Source organism: Tachysurus vachellii, chromosome 19 (assembly GCF_030014155.1).
Source record: "Tachysurus vachellii isolate PV-2020 chromosome 19, HZAU_Pvac_v1, whole genome shotgun sequence".
NCBI classification, from domain to species: Eukaryota; Metazoa; Chordata; class Actinopteri; order Siluriformes; family Bagridae; genus Tachysurus; species Tachysurus vachellii.
In genome coordinates, this window is record NC_083478.1 from 14,095,623 (window position 1) to 14,115,810 (window position 20,188).

The window sequence follows — 20,188 nt, forward strand, 5'->3', positions numbered from 1 at the left end:
GTGTGTGTCTGTGTGTGTAAAGCTTGTTGGTAGATCAGATTTTGCCCCCAGCTGGACAAATGCATCTAACAAGTGTGAAATATTTACAAATAAGTAGCTTTTGTTTTTTCTTGAGGCCTAATGAATTGCTATGCCCAGTGCTTGTGTGTGTGTGTGTGTGTGTGTGTAGCATCATTTCGGTAGATCATATTTTGCCCTCTGCTAGGCAAAGGTATATCAAAAGTGAGAAATATTTACAAATGTGTAGTTTTTTTTTCTGGAGGCCTAATGAAATGCAATGCCCAATATGTGTGTGTGTTTGTGTGTGTGCATGTGTGTGCATGTGTGTGTATGAGTGTGTGTGTGTGCATGTGTGTGCGTGTGTGTGTGTGTGCGCGTGCGCGAAATGTGTGTGTGCGAAGTGTAGCTTTTTTTTTGTCTGGAGGCCAACTGAATTGCAATTCCCAATGCTTTGAACAGTGTTTGACTGTGTGTGTGTGTGTGTGTAGCATCATTTCGGTAGATCATATTTTGCCCTCTGCTAGGTGAAGGCATATCAAAAGTGTGAAATATTTACAAATGTTTGGCTTTTTTTTCTTTTCTGGAGGCCTAATGAAATGTGTTTGTGTGTGTGTGTGTGTGTGTGTGTGGGGGGGGGGGGAGTGTGTGTTTTGGGTGCGTGTGTTAGTGGACATTTTATGTGTGCATTTTTGTGTCTATATGTATGTTCATTGCGCTGAAAAGGGCAAAAGTGTGACCTATTGCCCCACTAAATGAGTCAAAATGACCCAAGAGGATAATGAACGCGTAGTATATACTGTTCTGAACACATAGTTCAACGAAAATAGGCAAAATTAATTTTGCTTGCAAAGTTCATAATTTGGAACAATCCTGGTAAATTTCAGGCAAATATGTGGAAGAAAACCAAAGTTATGACACATTACATTCTTCCAGCGGGGTCCAAAAGACCCAGGTACAACATGAAGGTTAAGTGAATTTGACAGTAAAGTCACCAAACGGAACGTGAGCATATATTTCAGCAGAAGTGTAATTTGACCAAACTGTGGATGAGTATATAAACTTGTCCTTCAAGAAGTTTTGTCTAAATCTCATATAGGTGGTGCTATAATTTACAAGTTTGCAAAACCACTTAACCTGCCATCATAATTATTCTTTCTATTGATTCCTTGGATGGTGCGGAGTTTGACTTGGCACCAATTTAATCAGCCAAATAGGTTGTTGACTATGGCCATGTTGGTCCCAGTGGCTTTTGGTTGTCTTCTGTTACAAAGAGGTAGGGATAGAAAGAGCTTGGTGCCTTTAATTGTTTGCAGCTATATCTATTATTTAAGTGCTTTTATACAGATGAAATATTTGAAAATATTAATCTGGTCTACTGCTACACAATTATTTGTTTTTATTTTGATTGTACATTTTCCCAATTTACTTGAACAGGAATATTTTAAACTGATATAATTCATTCAGTTCTCAAGTTTCAAAATGGAAAATCAAAATTGGTCAAACCTGGGGAAATGTTCCATAATGCAAAATTACAGACAGAACACAATTATTCTCTACTGTCTATTCTAAAATGAATTTTAAAACACTTTAAGTTAAATTTCATTATAGATTTACCATTGAGACTCAGGCCAGTAAGTGCTACTAAATCATTGGGTTCTGTTTGTTTACACTCCCCTGGAATAACTGCCAACTTACAAAGCAGAGTCTTGATCTAACAACTTCCTTTATTGAGGAGCATCAAAGTAAAGAAAGACAAGACGTCCCCTGAAAACAACTCCAATCCTGCTAAGCTCATGAAGAAAGGGAGTATCTCTGCATAATATCAATCCACTCGCTCATTACAATTGCTTGGAAGCAAGAATAGGTCCCCCAAAAATGGAAAGAGGCACGTATTGTAACAATATACAAAAACAGGGGTGACAGAGGTAACTCAGGTATTAGCGTCCACTTTTATGCTGTTGACACACAATTGTTACATGTTTCAGCAAAGTCAGATGATACGGACTAGCTTAATAAAGTTTAGGTAGGTCTAAAAGACATTAGTCAGTGAATGCATTTTGGAGTAAGGAGGAATATAAAATGCATTTTATATTGGATACTTTGTGATATTGCCCAATACTGAACACTCTATACAATAAAATGAATTTGAAATGTAATTTAATTTGACACTGTACATCATGACCTCTTAAGAGCTTTTGCAGTTCGCATGTCCTGCAAAGTTCCATACCATCTTGGGACAATTTTATGATGGGAGGATGGCCAACATGACACTAGGTGGACTAGTGTCTGCCCCTTTACAGCAGGCACAAGTGTGAGCCAGGGCTGTTTTCTCATATCAGTCCTATTTACTATCTTCCCACTGTATGTTACAATACTGCACCACAAAGATGTGGAAGAAGAAAGTGGCCCATGGTCTATAGATTGGATGTGAAACTTTAGAATTAGGAAGTTCCAGGCAGTGACAGTCTGTGTGAGGAAACTTCAGTATGTGGATGGCTATGCCCTAGTATCATGCACAGGCACACAATAACACTAAAATCTAAGTCAAGTCTTGAGTTTTTACCCTAGAGCTAGAATCGAAGTAATGTCAAGAAGTCAATAGAACCTACCGTACGTGTGAAATATATAGAAACATAAATTGTATATTAACAATAAAGAATAGGTATAGACATGATAAACACTATGGTTGTATTTCTTATAGAATAAACAGCAGAAAATATTTTTAAAAATCACCTGAGACATGTCAATATACTTCAAAGTACTTAAAGTTATACACAATCCCCATTTAGTCTTGACATCTTTTAAAACTTTTTGCCAGTAATAAAACATGGATACGTGGAATGGAGACAACTCTCAGTAGAACCATTTGGAAGATATATAATTTTGTTCTGGTAAAGAGAACTAACCAACCCCAATGGTCACAACAATGGAAAGTCCTTTGCATAGCTTTTCCAAAATTCCTATATATAATCTCAGATATATACTATATACAATCTCTGTCTCAGATATTGCCATGGTTTAGGAATTCAGGTCAGAGAAACCACTGATTTTTATTTATTTATTTTTTTGCTGAATTATTTTCTTGTTTTCTGCTCATCCTTTTCACTGCAAATCTGAGTGAGTGGGACAAGTGGGACATTACTCTGACAATGCAAAGACTGAAACTTTGGCTGTACAAGAGACAACTTCAAATATCATTAATGTTTAATCATTTCTGTTTATTTTAACGAGACTGAAATGTAATTTTGAAAATGTTTTAGGTTCACTTTTTTCGGAACAGTTGTACACCTGCACATACTGTTTATATAATCATCCAATCATGTGGCACCAAAGAAATGAAAGAAATCATGTATATATAGTTCTGGAACCTCTGGAAATGATCACATCAAACACCAGAATGAACAAAAAAAAAAAAAAGATCTCTGTGATTGCTGGTTTAAGTATTTCATAATCTGCTAATGTCCTGGTGCTGTTTCTCACAATAGTCTCTAAAGTTTACACAAAATTGTGCAAAAAAAAAAATTAATTAATTTGTGTGTAACAGTTCTGTGGTAGAAATTACTTTCTTAGAGGTTTAGAGGAAAATGGCCAGATTTGGATCAGCTGCCAGGAAGGATATAATGCTTTAACTGTGGTAAAATATAATATATAAAAAATAAAAAAAAAAATATAATGCTATATAACTTAATAATGCTGTGGTAAAATATCTCTGCAATTGAATGACATAGAAGCCAAGATCAACTACATGACATAAATGACAAAAATGACAAAAAATGACATAAATGTTTTTTGAAAAAATATTTTATTTGTTTCTTTAAATTTAAATTGCACAATTGTGAGACTATCCCAAAAAGTAGTTTTTAATATATTGGTTGTTTTTCATTGACAGGATGGTACATCCAAAGCAAATAAATATGATGGCAAAGCTGACAAATTGAATGTGAGGGTATACCTCAGCAACTGTGGAATAGATTTTAGCTAAACTGTAGGACCTTATGCCTGCTCAATTTTTTACAATGCTCAACAGCAAATCAAAATTCTTGTTACTATTGATTCCTTTGCAGGAGTGCTGGTAAAATAAAGACTTTGCATTTTCTCAAAATGGAAGTTGATTAGGAAGTTGACATTTTTCCTACATTTTTAAACCATTAAAAACTTAATAGAAACTTAATGGTACCTTAATTAGTGAACATAATGGTACCAATCCAAATAAAATTTTCTCCAAATTTTTATACAGATGATGGATATTTATTTGGTAACCCTTATATGATTTGTAATAAATTTCGACCAAACTCAGTATATATGTAAAGGGCCTTGTCACAAGGGACTCCAAAATGTTTTGTCTAAATCCCCTCTAGGGGCAGTTTAAGTTAGTATAACTTCTCAAAACTTTTGAACTGTCTTCTTCAATTGCTTCCAAACAATGAATTAGGAAATTGTAACATAAATCTAAAAAAACAACTAAATAATAAAACTAAACTGAAATGGATAGACAACCTTCTGAGCTACAACAATCTCTTTATGCTGGTATGCTGATTAGTGTATCTCTCCACCCTAATTTAAGAAAACAAAAATATTTCTAAATTTTCATCTAATGCTGTAGCAAAATTATATAGGAATAAAAACACTGTAGAAAAGCGCATACCTTATATTTTCAGCAGCAATGACTGCATGAATTATTTCAATGGAAGAATTTATATTTTCAGGCAGAAAATTCAGACCATTAATTTAACAAACAATTTGACAGAAGATGCTGTAAATAATATTACTGTTTCTAATCAGGACTGTTTACAAGAGACAAAATTCCAATGATTTCTTCTTCAAAATTATCAACCTACATACTGGATCCCTTACCTAGATGTTTCTTTTAACACATATTACCAGTTAGCCTTCTAAAAATAATAAATTCTTCCCTTAGCACTGGCTATGTCCTGAAATCTTTTTGTAGATCTTAATGGTGACTTCTCTAAGCATACTAAGGTAATGTTTGGTGTTTTGCAAGGTTCTGTTTTAGGCCGGCCCTTTTCTCCTTACATATGCTACCTCATGATTCATAAGCATGGTATTATCTTCCACTGTTATGTTGATGACACACAGCTATATGTTTCAGCTATGTCAGATGAGAGACACCAGCTTAATAAGATTGAAGAATGTGTAAAGGACATTAAACTAACTCCTGCTTAACCCTGGACCACATGCAGCCAGAAGTAAGCTTTCTGATTACAGAGTAACTCTGGATGGTCTTTCTATTTCATCATGTGCAGCAGTAAAATACCTTGGTGTGATTATTGACTCCAGTTTCTCATTTGAAGCTCACATAGATAATATCCCTAGGTTAGCCTTATTTCATCTCAGAAATATTGCTCATATAAGAAATATGATGGCACTAGTGATGCAGAAACACTAGTTCATGCTTTGTTACCTCTAGGTTGGAAACAAAGCATGAATTATAATGCTTTATTGTCTAGATTTTCCAGTAGTGCAGAACACAGCAGCTAGAGTCCTAACTAGAACCAGAAGATATGAACGTATCACTCCTACAGTATATTATCTGCATTAGCTCCTATATAAAATACTATTACTGTCTTATAACATACTGAATGGTCTTGTGTCACAGTACCTGTGTTTTGTTTTTTTATGATCCGTCTAGCCTACTTCGATCAAAAGGTGCAGGCTATTTGGTAATACCTCAAGTAGTAAAGGCTTCAGCATGGGCAGAGCTTTTTCTTACAGATCCCCAAAGTTATTCAACAGACTTCCAATTAGTGTTTGGGACTCAGACAGAGATTCATTATTTAAGCTCAGGCTGAAAACACATTTGTTTTGTCTAGCTTTTCATGAATAGCTTTTCTTAGCTAAAGGAGCAGAAATGGAGGGTTCATGGACATAGAATATTTGCTGAACTGGGATGTTTAGAGTCTGTCAAACTAATCCACTCTTTCTCAGGTTTGCTGACTGTGGAGTGGTTGGACGCTTTATATCCCAGGAAGCCCCCATGTCTGTGTCACCTTTTGGCGCTAGCCTTTTAGTTATGCTGTCGTAACAAGTTTAGCCGGAGTCCCTGACTGCACTTTACACATATTGTACAGTGTCTTTAACTATCACATGATTACAAGCATAGCTGTTTTTTCCTAGCCACCATTTCCTCAGGCCTGCTCATTAGGGATAAATATAAATTTAATTTAAAACTTAAAATTTTCTGATAGTTTTTTGTAAAGCTAATCGAGACAATGTCCATTGTTAAGAGTGGTTTATAAATAAAGTTTAATTTATTGCCTCCACCTTGATAAAAGCCCCAGCACTGGCTAAAGAAAAATCAGTCATAAAGCAAGATGCTGCCACTAGCATGCTGAACTGTGGGTATGATGTTCTTATGGTAATTTTGATTATGATCTTATGGTGCTTTTTTGTATCAAGCTTAATTTAACTTAAGAATTGTATTCATCAGACCATAAAACAATTAGCCTTTGGTTTGGGTTGATTAATTTATGCTTGATTATTTTATTTGAGAAAAAGCTCCTTACTAGCTACCCAACAGCATAGCCCAGACATCTGAAGAATATGGGAGATATCACAAAGAAAGTGATCACTAATTGAAAATTCATTTGAAGGCTGTTCCAAAACTGTGGGCTTATTTATAAGAGAAAGCTCGGCCCCCTGCTTGAGCCTGCACCCTTTGATAAAAATAGGTGTGACATAATAAAAAACAAAAGTTACTCAGTTACTGTGGTGTGAGACCATTAATTGCTTTATAGGTTAGTAGTCGTATTTTATAATCAATGTAAAATCAGACAGGGAGACATAGTAGTATGAATAAGATAGGGGTTATGTGTTCATATATTCTGTTTCTAGATAGGACTCTAGCTACATTATGAACTGATTGTTATACCTACTGGAGCATCCAGACAGTAAGATGTGATCATGTCCATAACCTACAGGTAAAAAAAGCATGGATTATTTATTCTGTATCTTATAGTGGCACTATACTTTATATCTTTGCAATATTTCTGAGATAGTCTTAGTAAAATTACCTACATGAGCTTCTGATAAAAGACAGTAAAATATCACAACATGGTATTTTCCTGCTACACACAACAAAAGAAAAAAGCATAGTATCTAATCAGAAAGCTTACTTCTGACTGTCTGTAATTCATTTGGTGCATCTCATCTGGCTTTGCTGAAATCTAAATACAGCATCAGCTCCATAAATATTTGTGTAACCAAAAGTAGAAATACATTTTTTTCACAGGTTACACCTCATAACATTTTCATAGCTATTTTAAATCCAACTTGATGAAATACAGGGGCAGACTAGATATTATCCTGCAGAACTATTTAAATTTAAATTCAGTGTTACTGGCAAAATGCAAAAAGTATACTATATAATACTAATACTGAGTGAATAGATTAGTAAACACATTAATGTAAGGGTTAGAGTACACGGATGTTTCATGAAACTATTGTAATATTAATAGAAAATTAATGGCCACACTGTGATCAATGCTTCGACCAATAATGGCTACAGGTACAGATGAGCAGTCTGTCTAAAAGCATGCTGTCATCATAAAAGACTGGTTTCCTCTGATTCCAAAACTTTGGGAAGCGGCACCTGTGGATTATAAAGTGGATTTGTCTTCAGTGTGGTGCATAAATCACATATATTTTTGCACAGTGCACTTCAGTGTAGTCTATATATTCAATACATTTATCTAAAATTTTATCTTTAGAACATTAACCTTAACATTGAACTATTGTTATTTACTGTTTTATTGCTCTCTTTACTTTATCATATTTATGTTTTTATGAATCACAACAAATAAATTTAATAGTGACACCAAATTTCATTGTACACAAGAATAACGATAAAAATTTCTTTAAAAAAAAAAGCTGTAGCATTTAGATTTCTCTTCAAAGGAACAGTGGACATTGGTATTTTGAAATTGAACTATTTTCATTGAGAAACCAGGTGAATTTTTATCTTTTCTTTCAAATAAAGTCAGAAAAAATAACTCATGACTCAAAATGAACATGTATATACTCTATACTAAAGCTAATGTTTACAAAATGTTTTACAACTTAGTTTTTTTTTTTCAAGATTTACAATTATACTGTAATAATATTAAATTCATGAAGCGTTCCCCAAGTGTAGTTTATGCTCATGATCTCATTATATTGTCCTTGATAGCAGCCTTTAAATTCAGTAGATTCTGGTGGAAGCACTCACCTTGTTCCTCTGACTATGCTTCCATGTTATCCTACAATTTATCAAGATGAGCATCATGGATATGGACTTTGTGAGACACCCTGCAGTCCAGTGTGCCATAGTTTTTCCCCAAAGTCTCAACCAGCTCTACAGTACATAGTTTTTGGCTTTTTGACCGCAGCACTGAAGCACTAAAAATCCACTAATCCTCTTTCAGATCTAAAAAAATCCACAGTTTTTGAAATGTTTCTGTATTCATCTGACTTTATTGAAACAAAAAGACACTAATTTTAAAATATCAATGTCCTGAACACAAAAACAAAGTATTAGGTAGTTACCATTAGGTAACTATTAGGTATTAGTTCTTACCATATCCTATATTTCTGCATTATAAGCAAGTGTGAAAGTTATAATTAAAATTGGTCTTTTGAACAATTTAGTTCTGCATACATTTGTGTTCATTTGCATAATATGCAAATCCTTCTTTGGCCAATCTCCATAATCCGTGGCTATCTTCATCTACCTTTTTTTAAGATGGGGTGATATTTGTTGAGAGTGCTTGAACCCTTTGAATCTTTGCTAGGAGCTACAATTTTGCAGCTATATAAGTATTTGTTATATACTTGAAATGTATAGGTAGTTATTCTAGTTTGAGTCCTAATATATGAATCTTTAACTGAACTTACCGCTTTTAGATAGGCCACATTGCTCTGTTTAATTTCATTGAGAAGTAGGTCACGTGGTGTTAGTTCTACTTTTGGTGGCTGCCTTCTTCTTGGAACTGGTTTCAGTGCATTGATCACATCTTTCAGGTTGGCCCGGTCATCCAGAAAGCCTTCACTTGCTGTTTTTGTTAGCTTGGGAGTGCTTCGCAACCGAATGTTAGCTCTCCCATCTGCTTTCTCTTCTTTTATAGTTAAATCCAGGAGTGGGTCACAACGTTTAGGAGTCTTCTTAAGTTTCACATCTTTTAATATATTGCTGGGGTCTGAGCCTGAACTGGATGGATGTTGTTGTGTAGGGTGGTGATTTTTATGCACCTGGTGACATGTTGTTGATACCATAGAGGGTTCTGGAAAGCATCGTGAAAGATGCTGATAATCCTGAGCAGCACACAGAAATTCCATTCCATCAATATATCCTCCTAACATCTCCAGCAGACCTGCTGGCATGTTCAAGTGGTTCTCATGCACCCCTATAATCTGACATTGTTCTTTAATTTGATGAAGCCTCTGCTCTTCCTTCCTTTGTTGCCGCTGCCTGTCAAGGTTTCTAGTGAGCAAATTGGTCACCACCATCCTGGGCCCAGGAAGCTCAAAATGGTAGCCAATCTTAAGCAGAGTGTTGTTGGCTTTCAGGAGACGTGCCACTTCCATTTCTGCATGATGACCCAGCATGTGTCTCTGATTGTGGAAGCGGAGTTCTGTCAAAGTCTCATTGAACTGTAGACAGCGCATAATCGCAATGATACCTTTTCCAGTAATAAAGTTAGATTCAATGTTGAGTGTGTTGATGCTCCTGTTCTCTCGCAGCATGTTGGCGAGGCAAAAGGCCACGTTTTCGTCTGCACCTGTGTTTGCAATGCTGAAAGTCTTTACATGCTTGTTCTTTTTTAAAGCCTCAATAAAGTCTAAAAGCATTTCTTTAGGCATGTTCTCAATATTGTTTAGGTTGATATCAGTGACAGAGGAGTTATGATTGCGAATTTTTTCCAGGGTGCTTTCCAAATTGGTATCATTCCCAGATGGCCTTGCAGTTTTTTTAATCAAACCATCACCAAGTGCGAGCTTTGGGATCTTCAACTTGGATATGACTCTTTCTTCTTTTTTTGGAACCCAGTTCTCATAGGCTGAGGAAACAGTTGTACATTGAATCTGATCTATTTGCTTAATTTGAGCAATTATTGGTTCTTCCTCATTCAATTCAGCTCTATAAGCCCCTTTATCTCTTTGTGAAAGAGAGAAATTTGGAGATGGCTGAGAGTTGGCACACACAGCAATGCTGCTGTCTTGAGGTTCTGTTTTAATTGGCTTTTGAGCATATTCACCAACTTCTACATCCAAAATTTTGTCTTTTACCTCTTCAATGATGACCTCAGTCACCTCTTCACAATCCCCTATCTCAGCATCTTCTCCTAACTCCTTATAGACATATTCCATTTCAATATTTTTATTAGCTTCTTTCACTGCATTCTTCAGCTCTTCCTCCTTTTTTTTCTGACAGTATCAAAAATGTAAGAGAATTATGAATTCAGCCAGGTATCATATAATGAATACTTTGAATATCAAAGTAACAATAATGAATATTAAATAATATGTGAAAAAATGTAAATATATTATACAACCAAATATATTGAATGTAGGAAAAAAAGAAGGAAAAACAAACACAAAATGTCCAAACTCATATTTTAGATTTGTCTGAGAAAGGTGCTGTCTTACCTGACTGGGGAGGAGGGTTGTAGGGATTCTTTCTTCTTCCAGCAACCGTTTAGATTGTCTCTCCCAGTACAAGTAGTCTACTAGTGACCTATGGTCAAATGAACCTGTTGGGGGTTTATCGGTCTGATCCTTCTGTCGCATCCCTACTGGCACTCTCTCATCAGGAGCAATTACCTCTATGTCATTCTGGAGCTGTTGGAGCTCTTCAGCAGAGAGACCTGCCAGAATCACATCTTCATCAATGTCTTCCTGATCCTCAGATTCCCCATTTCCATCCCCTGAAATGAGTCAAAAATAGAAATGGAAAAAAATAGATCTATACAATTATTGTAGCTTGATTTCTAACACATTTTTTATATTTTTAGACAAGCAACAGCTTAGATACAGTAGCAATTATAATATAAAAATGTTAAATATAAAATGCTTTGAGAGTATCTGATCTATAGGGAGCAAATATAACAGCCTGGGAAAAACTGGCAGAAAATGAAGAAGAACATGACAGCAAATATAAGAAACCTTGAGTTGGTGCTTCAACAGATGCATTATTATGTCTCTCTCCTACTGGTACCATCTTGTCAGGGGCAATATCATCCATTTCCTTCTGAAGCTGCTGGAGCTCTTCAACTGAAAGACCTGCCAAAATTTTGTCTTCATCAATCTCCTCTATGTAAAAGTCCTGATCACAGTACTTGGACATATTCACAGTGGACCGGCTGTAGTTAGGAAAGCAGAAGCAGAGGCAAAATCAACGCAGAATACAAGCTACTATGAAGTGAATGTCAGACTGAACTTCAACTGGGTGTGAGATTCCTTCAGTGCCTTATCCCTGTTTAAAAATAGCAGTGTTTCATAGAGGGGTGGATATTTATGGTACACCAACATATTCTTTTTTCAGCAGCTTGAGTCAGCTGAATGGTTCATTAGTACTCAGTGTGGCAGGTGACCCGGGCGGGGTGGGGGTGGGGGGGTTTCAGTAGCAGATGGAAATGCCAGTCAGATAGCTTCCATTGGCTTAGCCGTGAACCAAAAAAAGTTTTAATAGTGAAATCATTCATATTCATTAGAACTGGCTTTGTGTAAGGTTGAACTGCCATTAAACAATCTTCACTGTTTAATATCAGTTATAAAAAATACATGATAGCTTTCCCAGGTATTTTTCTTTCAGTTCTCATAGACTAAAGGAACAGGTTTGCATTAAATCCGATATGACTGTAATGTTGAAGTGGTCATGAATCCTCTGTATTAAGTCTTTTTGAGTACTTTGTCAGGTTTAAATGAATATGTTACAATGTGACATTTAATGGAATTGACCATTATCTGGGAGAGGACTTGTAAAGCTTATGTATAAATATACTGATTAAAAAATTCTAATGTATAGAAATTTTGTATAAAGTCAGAGCATACAAATGAAACATTTCTACATATAAAATGGACCATAAAGCAAGCTGAAATGTACAACACATTCTGCATTTAAAACTGCACAAGTGCAGTTCTCTTGGATACTTGCACCTCTTTACCTATTTATTGCTCCTATACAAAACTGTCATCTTGTTTTATTATCTAAATGGTAAAATAACTACAGGAATAACACATTTGAGACTAAACATAGGTAACATTTGGTGAAACCTCACAATTTTTGAACACTATAATAATATTAAACACTTTTGTATTCAAATCTTCCAATGTTTCTACATGTTGAATACTTAAAGCTTATCATTGAATTGTTCCCAAGCCACCTATTTTCTGTAGTTATAAATTATGGTGCTAGTACTTTTGCCTGAAGTACAAAAGACAACAGCAAAATTTAAAGCAAAACATAAATGTTGCATATTTATATACTCATTTCTGATTGGGTGTGTGTCTATCACAATGAAAATTAACTTGTGCCACAGAAGCTGGGTGATCTTTTGTTTTTTTATGATCAATTATTGTCAAAGCACGAGGTGTCTTAAAAGATAAAAAGACCCAAATGCAGGAATAGCAAAAAAGGGGTTTTATAGAAGGAAGAAAAATAACAAAGGTCTAGAAACACAAGAAAACCAGAAACACAAAACACAGGAACAGAAGCAAACAAAGACAACAAACAAGAGACAAGGACTCAGCCAAAAATAAACACAAGACAATTTATATAAATAAGGAGAATAAACATTGAAACACAAGGAACAGGTATGCAGAGGCGGGAATGGATTAAGGATAGAAACCCCCCACCCCCCCACAGTCACTGTGGAATGTGCTGCTTTAAATCCAGACTGGTTGGGATCTTGGAGGTTGTTCTGTAAGAGATAGACAGACAGTTGATTATACACAATGCATTCAAGAGATACCAGCCTGTAGTTAGTGATGTCTAATGGATCCTGGGCAGGTTTCTTCAGGATAGGAATTACCCTCGCTTTCTTGAAGGTCTTTGGTACATGACCAGATGTTAGGGATCCATTGATGATCGTGGTGATGAAGGGCAGAAGGTCTTCTGAGATGGTCAGGATCATAGTGGAAGAGAGTGGATCCAGTGGGCAGGTGGTAGGATTGCAAGTCTGGATGAGCTGTAAAACCTCTTCTGCTGCTACAGTTGAGAAATGTGACAGTAAAAGAGTAAAGGAATACTGGCTGTAAAATGTTGGTGCAGTCAGTTCAGAAGTGAAGGTCTGGCAGATTTGCTCAATCGGAAAAGCACCGAGCAGTGTGTCCGTTTCAGAGGGGGACCAAGGGGACCTAGGATGATAAGATGGTAAATGACAATGATGACAAGGATGATTGGAGAGGTAACTGAAAAAGCATGAAATTCAAAAGAAGAGATGGTTAAATAGACAATAGGAGAGGTGTGAAACACAATCTCCTTGACAACAGTGGACCTGTGCCACCACCCCTGCCTGTTCCTCATGGTAAGTGAGAGAAAGCATAGGTAGAGGATAGAGCAGCCGGTGTAGCAGTGTTCTGTGTGGATATCCAGGTTTTAGTTAGCACCAAAGAATTTAAGTACTAGTGGGAGGATAAAGCCGAGACATGTGGTTTCTAAGCTTAGCTTTGTTTGGCCTTATGAATGGTTGGCGTTGTCCGCTGTGAGCTTAATTACTTTACTGTACATTACTTCACACCACCTTCCACCTCCATGCAGGTATCTCCCACTTTTCGCAGACCACCAACATGAGGATTCGAGGTTGTGGTATTCTGTCGGTATTTTTGTTAGTAGCTACTGGGTTTCCAGCCAGACCACTGGGGGGTGCTGAGAGGCCCTTCATAGCAGCTGGCTTTTCATTTGTATTCCCCATGTGACTTGTATATTGCCTTTCCCTATTGTTCTGCTTTTCCATCATGTCACCTGTTCCTCATTAAGTCCTAATGTTTGTCCCTATATACTGTATGTTAGCCCTGTTATATTCTTGTTTGTCAGTCATTGTTTCATGTGGCACAGTGTTTGGTTTATGTTCTGTTCTAGTCTAGTGTGTTTATTAAAGCCCTGGGGTCTCATTTATAAAACGGTGCATAGGATCCCTACTAAAAGTTTACGTGCACCCAAAAGCCAAAAATGGCGTACGCCAAAAAATATTCCGATTTATAAAACCGTGCATACGCACACCTGTAAGCAATGTTCCTGCAGATGTGCGCACGTGAACCAGCCTCATATCCTTCCCTGTACACGCCCATTTTTACACGCCCATTACATGCTCCACAACTGTGCGGGCACGAGAGTGGACCTCGTTATAATGAGTTTCCTCTGCGCGCTGCGGGTTTAAAAATGGGGTGAGGAGTCAGCATCTCAGGGGGGTAGCCACTGTCGCCTGCAGGTTATAATCATATTAAAAGCAACATTGGTATAATTATATTAAAAACAAAATTGTTACAGTTTTTTTTAATATTGTTAAACATAAGCAAATTCATTTTCAGATGGTGCCCTTATAGCAACATGACTGTAGTCAATTGCGCCGATTACATTTGGGAAACCAGACATTGCTGCAAATTGCATTTTAATTTCGGGCTGTTCTCGCACAGTGTAGGGGAACCTGATGTATTGACTACCCATATTAAGTATACTATTCAAAATGACAGATATTATGGCACTCAGGGACGGCTGTGATATACCAGACCTATAGGGTGAGATGATAGATTCCAATAGAATTATTTCATATACAAAAAGGTCTTAGAGTCAAAGTTGAGGATTACTTATAGTTTTTTTATATAAATAATTTACCTGTCTGCCAATTCCTGCTGGAAACAGCCGGTTGCCAAGAACCCCAGAGTGGTGAGGACTTGGATGGCATGGTTCTGGCATGTTGCCCTCTCTAATACTGGACCCAATTCAGCACATAGATCCAAGAGCACAGCTCTAGGGAATCTAAATCGGCTTATCATCATGGTCCCTGAAAACTCGTTCTCTCCTTATTCTACCATTGGCGTAATCCTCCAACAGTGCCAGCAGTGCCATCATGAAGCATTACATACCCGGGTCGCCGGAGGATTTATATGTTTCTAGCAATTAGACTGATCGTTAACACCTTGACAAAATCACAGAATTAATTTGTGGGCGAAAATTTAAGACAAAAATGTTTTAGTGAACACATGCTTCTTCATGACGGTTTTGTAATGAATAGTTACGACCGATGATGAGTAGCGATTGAGCTTCATGACTGTATTTGCAGACTTTGACATTTTATGATATATATGTACATTAAGGAGAATATTTCGTTTTTACACTGTGTTCTGCAGTTCTCTAATAAAAGGGTGTTTCATGCTATTCTGTATCACATGTAGTCACGCCATCTCCTCCTGTGCTCCCGTTGTGGACAATGTGACTGTAAGGCAGCGCTGATTATTATTATTAATTTTTTTTAATACATTTTGAATTACGATTGGATTTTACTAGATGTATACAGCCTAAAACAATCGGCACAAATAACACTGTTGGATTTAATCTTCATGTTAATGTGGATATAACGTATGAAATGGAGTGAAAATTAAATGTCATTAATTCTTATAATCGTTCTTCCCACATTTATTTTCTACAATCTAACTTCAGTTCACGACCTCACCATCTGCGTCACCAATTCCCTTTGTCTCCAGAATGTGCGTACGCACAGCTCAAAGTTTGCTTAAAGGTGCGCACATTCTCCCGTCAAGTTTGTTTTTTATAGATCACAACCTTTGCGTGGGAACTGGCGTACATACGTTTCCAGTCCCGTTTTGTGCGTACGCACGCTTTATAAATGAGACCCCTGATGAGGTGTGTTTGCCCACCCGTACGGCTTGTGGTCTGTCTGTCAGGAAGTTGGAGATCCATTGACACAGCGGCAGGCTGAGTCCCAGGACCTCCAACTTAGAGGTGAGCGTGGAGGGAATTATGGTGTTGAACGCTGAACTGTAGTCCACAAACAGCATTTTGCATAGTTCCCTTTTCTGCAGTCCAGGTGGCTCATTGTTGAGAAGATGAGCAATGGTGTCCTCAGTAGAGCGGTTCTGGTGGTGCGCAAACTGTAGTGGATCCAGTGTGTCTTGTAGTGATGCAGTGATGAAGTTTTTGACCAGTCTTTAAAAGCACTTAATCACTACTGAGGTCAGGGCTACAGGGCGGTAATCGTTGAGGCAGGCGGGCGGGGGTTTCTTTGGGACAGGAACAATGGTGGACTGTTTGAAGCATGAGGGGACAACAGACTGTTTCAGTGAGAGGTTGAATATCTCAGAGAACGCCGGCGCTAGCTGGTCACGCTAGCACCGTATAATCCGCTAGTTTCCCGATGAATCCCACAACCACTTCCGTAAACACATTGACGACATCAGAGCTGCACTTGAACATGTCCCATTCTGCGTCATCTAAAGTGTCCTGCAGAGCTGCCACTGATTAGTCAGTCCAGCACGCGACCTCCCTCTGAACCAGCGCTTCCTGTTTCAGCTTTTCTTTGTATACAGGCATGAGTTGGAAGTGATTGTAGCTGTTCTTGAATGGTGTGTAGCAGTGGTCCAGTGTCCTTTTGACCCTGGTGCGGCAGGTTATGTGCTGCTGAAAGTTTGGTAGTGCACCCTTGAGGTTGGCACTGTTAAAGTCTCCCACCACAATGAGCGCAGCGTCCTGATGCTGTGTTTGGTGTGGCATTAGTGTCTCATGTAAGTCCAATACTGCAGTGTCCTTGTCTACTTGAAGTGGAATATAAAAGCCACTGACTATGACCGAGCTGAATTCCCGAGGTAGATAGAAGAGCCGACATTTGATGGTCAGTAGTTCCAGATTTGGTGTGAAGGAGCATGAAAGAGGAACGATGCTCACGCTGTCACACCAGTGGTTATTCACCATCAGACACACTCCACCTCCCCTTGACTTCCCAGACTCCAGTGTTCTGTCCATGCTGGAAACCGAGAAAAACTCGGCCGACTGGATTGTGTGGTCCAGTAACGCTGGGTTCAGCAATGTCTAGGTGAAGCAGAGTAGGTTGCAGTCCCAAATGTCCCTCTGGAACTTGACCCCTTACCTGAGGTCATTGAGCTTGTTTTCCAGAGACTGGACATTGGCTAACAGGATACTAGGTAAGAAAGCACAGTGAGCACGTGCCCTCAGCCTGTTCCTGATGCCAGCTCATTTCCCTTGCGGACACCGGTACGGGTTGCGTCCTTTGTTCTTCCTCAGTATCTCGCTCGGCCAGCTTGGGTCCGGGTTTAAAAGCGGCGAAGGGTGAGTGGCTTGTACACCAATAGATATGAGAGTGACTCTGTCATATCTAATGATGACCATCTTGTATAAATAGAATGGTATCTATGTAAATAAAAACATAAAATAAACAAAAAAGACAAAGCGTATCCGAAGCAGACGCGACGGCAGCAGCCCTCAGCAGCACCATCTTGGTTCCCCTTTGATAATGTAAGAAAGCCTACAGAATCCAGTTTGCCTCCTGTCCAGTGCTGCCCACTGTTGTTGGAACTTCTCTTGCATCTGATTAAGGGTCCAAAGAGTGTATTCCCCTACTGGGTCGAGCCTCTGATATTACAGCCAGCATGGTGGAACATACAAGTTCGAGAACACTCTATGTCATTGTGTCGCAGATCAGATACAAAGACTGGTTTGCAAGAATAATCCTATCTTCACATAGGCATCTTTCCAGAGCACAGGAGTCTCACCAGGTTTACTTCTTGGGGGCGAAGAATATTGGTGCCGGGTTTTCCCTTTAGACCTACTGTAGTCTTATCGCTTATCCTCACAAAGTGCATAGAGCCTGCTCTGGCATCATTGCACCCCAGGGCATCCATGTACTTAATTGTCTAGATGACTGGCTCATCTTGCCTCAGTTGTGGGACATGGTGGTCAGACACTGAGATGCTGTGCTTGCCCACATGAGGTCCCTAGGCCTCAGGCTCAACCCATTGAAGTGTGTGCTTTCTTTTTCTCAAAGAACCACCTTGGGTGGTTCTGTCTCCCACTCTGTCTCCCACATGGGGATGACATCCTTTCTGTTGTAAAAGACCTCTGGCCAATGCTTCTCTGCCACAAAGAGGCTGCTTGGCTCATGGTATATGGTCATTTTTGGCCAGGTGGAAGCTGCTTTGTTTGCCTTGAAGGAGTCATCCAACTGTCCCCTGTGGATTTTCTTTTCTACAGCCCCTCTGGAGCTAGATGATATGATGCAAACTTAGCTGGGGCTTCATCTGTAAAGTTTCCCCAAGAGTTCTCACTAGTATGCTGCATGGCTCCTCACTGGCCCACCTGATTCTGCCTGTTGGACAAAATTTCCCTTCTGGACAGTTGGATGCTTCTGCTCCTTGTTAGTTTCCTATCAGAAGGAAACTTCTTGGTCTTGCCCCTGAGTCTAGAGTCATGGTTTCATGATGGGTTGTTGGTTTAATTATGAAGCTTGAATGGACTTCAAAGCATTTTCCACAGTAAGTACAGTATGTTTCAATTTATGAAACAGAACAAACCAATTTAAACAGACCTAAAATGGAAACTCTTTTTGCTAGGGTATGCTGAAGCAGTTCCTTTTCACCAAGATACACACATACACTCTGTCCAATCAGAAATGAGCATGTGGTGTCAAATAGGACCTACCCTTTCTGTTTTGAGTTAATGTTTGGTTTTTAATTTTGTGTTTTACACCTTCAGTGTTTCCATTTTTTACACTTTCAGTTTTACAGGCCAACATAAAATTGAGACTAATGATTACAGGAACACAAAATTAAAAATAACTAAATACATTTTTCAAGTCAAGTCAAGTCAAGTCAAGAAGCTTTTATTGTCATTTCAACCATATATAGCTGTTGCAGTACATAGTGAAATGAGACAACGTTTCTCCAGGATCAAGGTGCTACATAAAAACAAAGACAGGGCTAAAGATTTGTAAGTAGTCTTAGCCACATAAAGTGCAACTGTGCAACCTGGTGCAAACAGTGCAGGACAAGACAAACAAGACAGACAAGACAGTGCAGGACAAAAGACAGTGCAGGACAAAAGACAGTGCAGGACAAAAGACAGTGCAGGACAATGACAGTGCAGGACAATGACAGTGCAGACACAAAGTTACAAGACAATACAAAAAGTACAAAAAATGCAGTACACAAAAGACAATAAATAGTAAACAGTCACAGAAACGGCGCCGACCGACCAGTGTTAATACTGTATGTGTTAATATAGTATGTGCAAAATGGCTGAGATATTGTACAATATGTGCAAAAACGGCTGAAATGTTGGGACAGTTTGTGCAAAAAACAGCAGACAAGGTGTGCAAAACAGCATGTAAACAGTTTGCTGGATTGTAAGCAACATGTAAACAGTATGTTGTGTCAGTGTGTGTGTTTGCATCTGTAGAGCCAGGGTCAGGCACTCTTTAGAGATCAGAGAACTTGGAGCCAATCAAAAGAGCTCATTTGTGTGTGTGTGTGTGTGTGTGTGTGTGTGTATATATACACTGCTTAAAAAAATAAAGGGAACACTTAAGCAACACAACCTAGTTCTGAATGAATGAAATAGTCTTATTAAATACTTTGTTCTTTACATAGTTGAATGTGCTGACAACAAAATCACACAAAAATTATCAATCTAAATCAAATTTATTAACCCATGGAGGTCTGGATTTGGAGTCACACTCAAAATTGAAGTGGCAAAACACACTACAGGCTGATCCAACTTTGATGTAATGTCCTTAAAACAAGTCAAAATGAGGCTCAATAGTGTGTGTGGCCTCCACGTGCCTGTATGAGCTCCGTACAATGCCTGGGCATGCTCCTGATGAGGTCCTCCCAGACCTGGACTAAAACATCCGCCAACTCCTGGACAGTCTGTGGTGCAATGTGGCATTGGTGGATGATGCGAGACATGATGTCCCAGATGTGCTCAATTGGATTCAGGTCTGGGGAACGGGCGGGCCAGTCCACAACATCAATGCCTTCGTCTTGCAGGAACTGCTGACACACTCCAGCCACATGAGGTCTAGCATTGTCTTGCATTAGGAGGAACCCAGGGCCAACTGCAGTGGCATATGGTCTCACAAGGGGTCTGAGGATCTTATCTCGGTACCTAATGGAAGTCAGCCTACCTCTGGCGAGCACATGGAGGGCTGTGCGGCCCTCCAAAGAA

The 20,188-nt window shown here is 38.5% G+C and overlaps 1 protein-coding gene across 1 annotated transcript; it reads right to left on the reverse strand.

Annotated features, from left to right (window-relative positions):
* Positions 1 to 3,820: 3,820 nt before the first annotated feature.
* Positions 3,821 to 11,425, reverse strand: lmod3 (leiomodin 3 (fetal)). Its single transcript, XM_060894937.1, has 4 exons — positions 11,158 to 11,425; positions 10,642 to 10,919; positions 8,890 to 10,419; positions 3,821 to 7,609 (listed from the first exon to the last, which is right to left on the reverse strand). Exons 1-4 carry the CDS (start codon positions 11,336 to 11,338, stop codon positions 7,562 to 7,564), a joined length of 2,037 nt encoding a protein of 678 aa, XP_060750920.1. The 5' UTR covers positions 11,339 to 11,425; the 3' UTR covers positions 3,821 to 7,561.
* Positions 11,426 to 20,188: the final 8,763 nt, after the last annotated feature.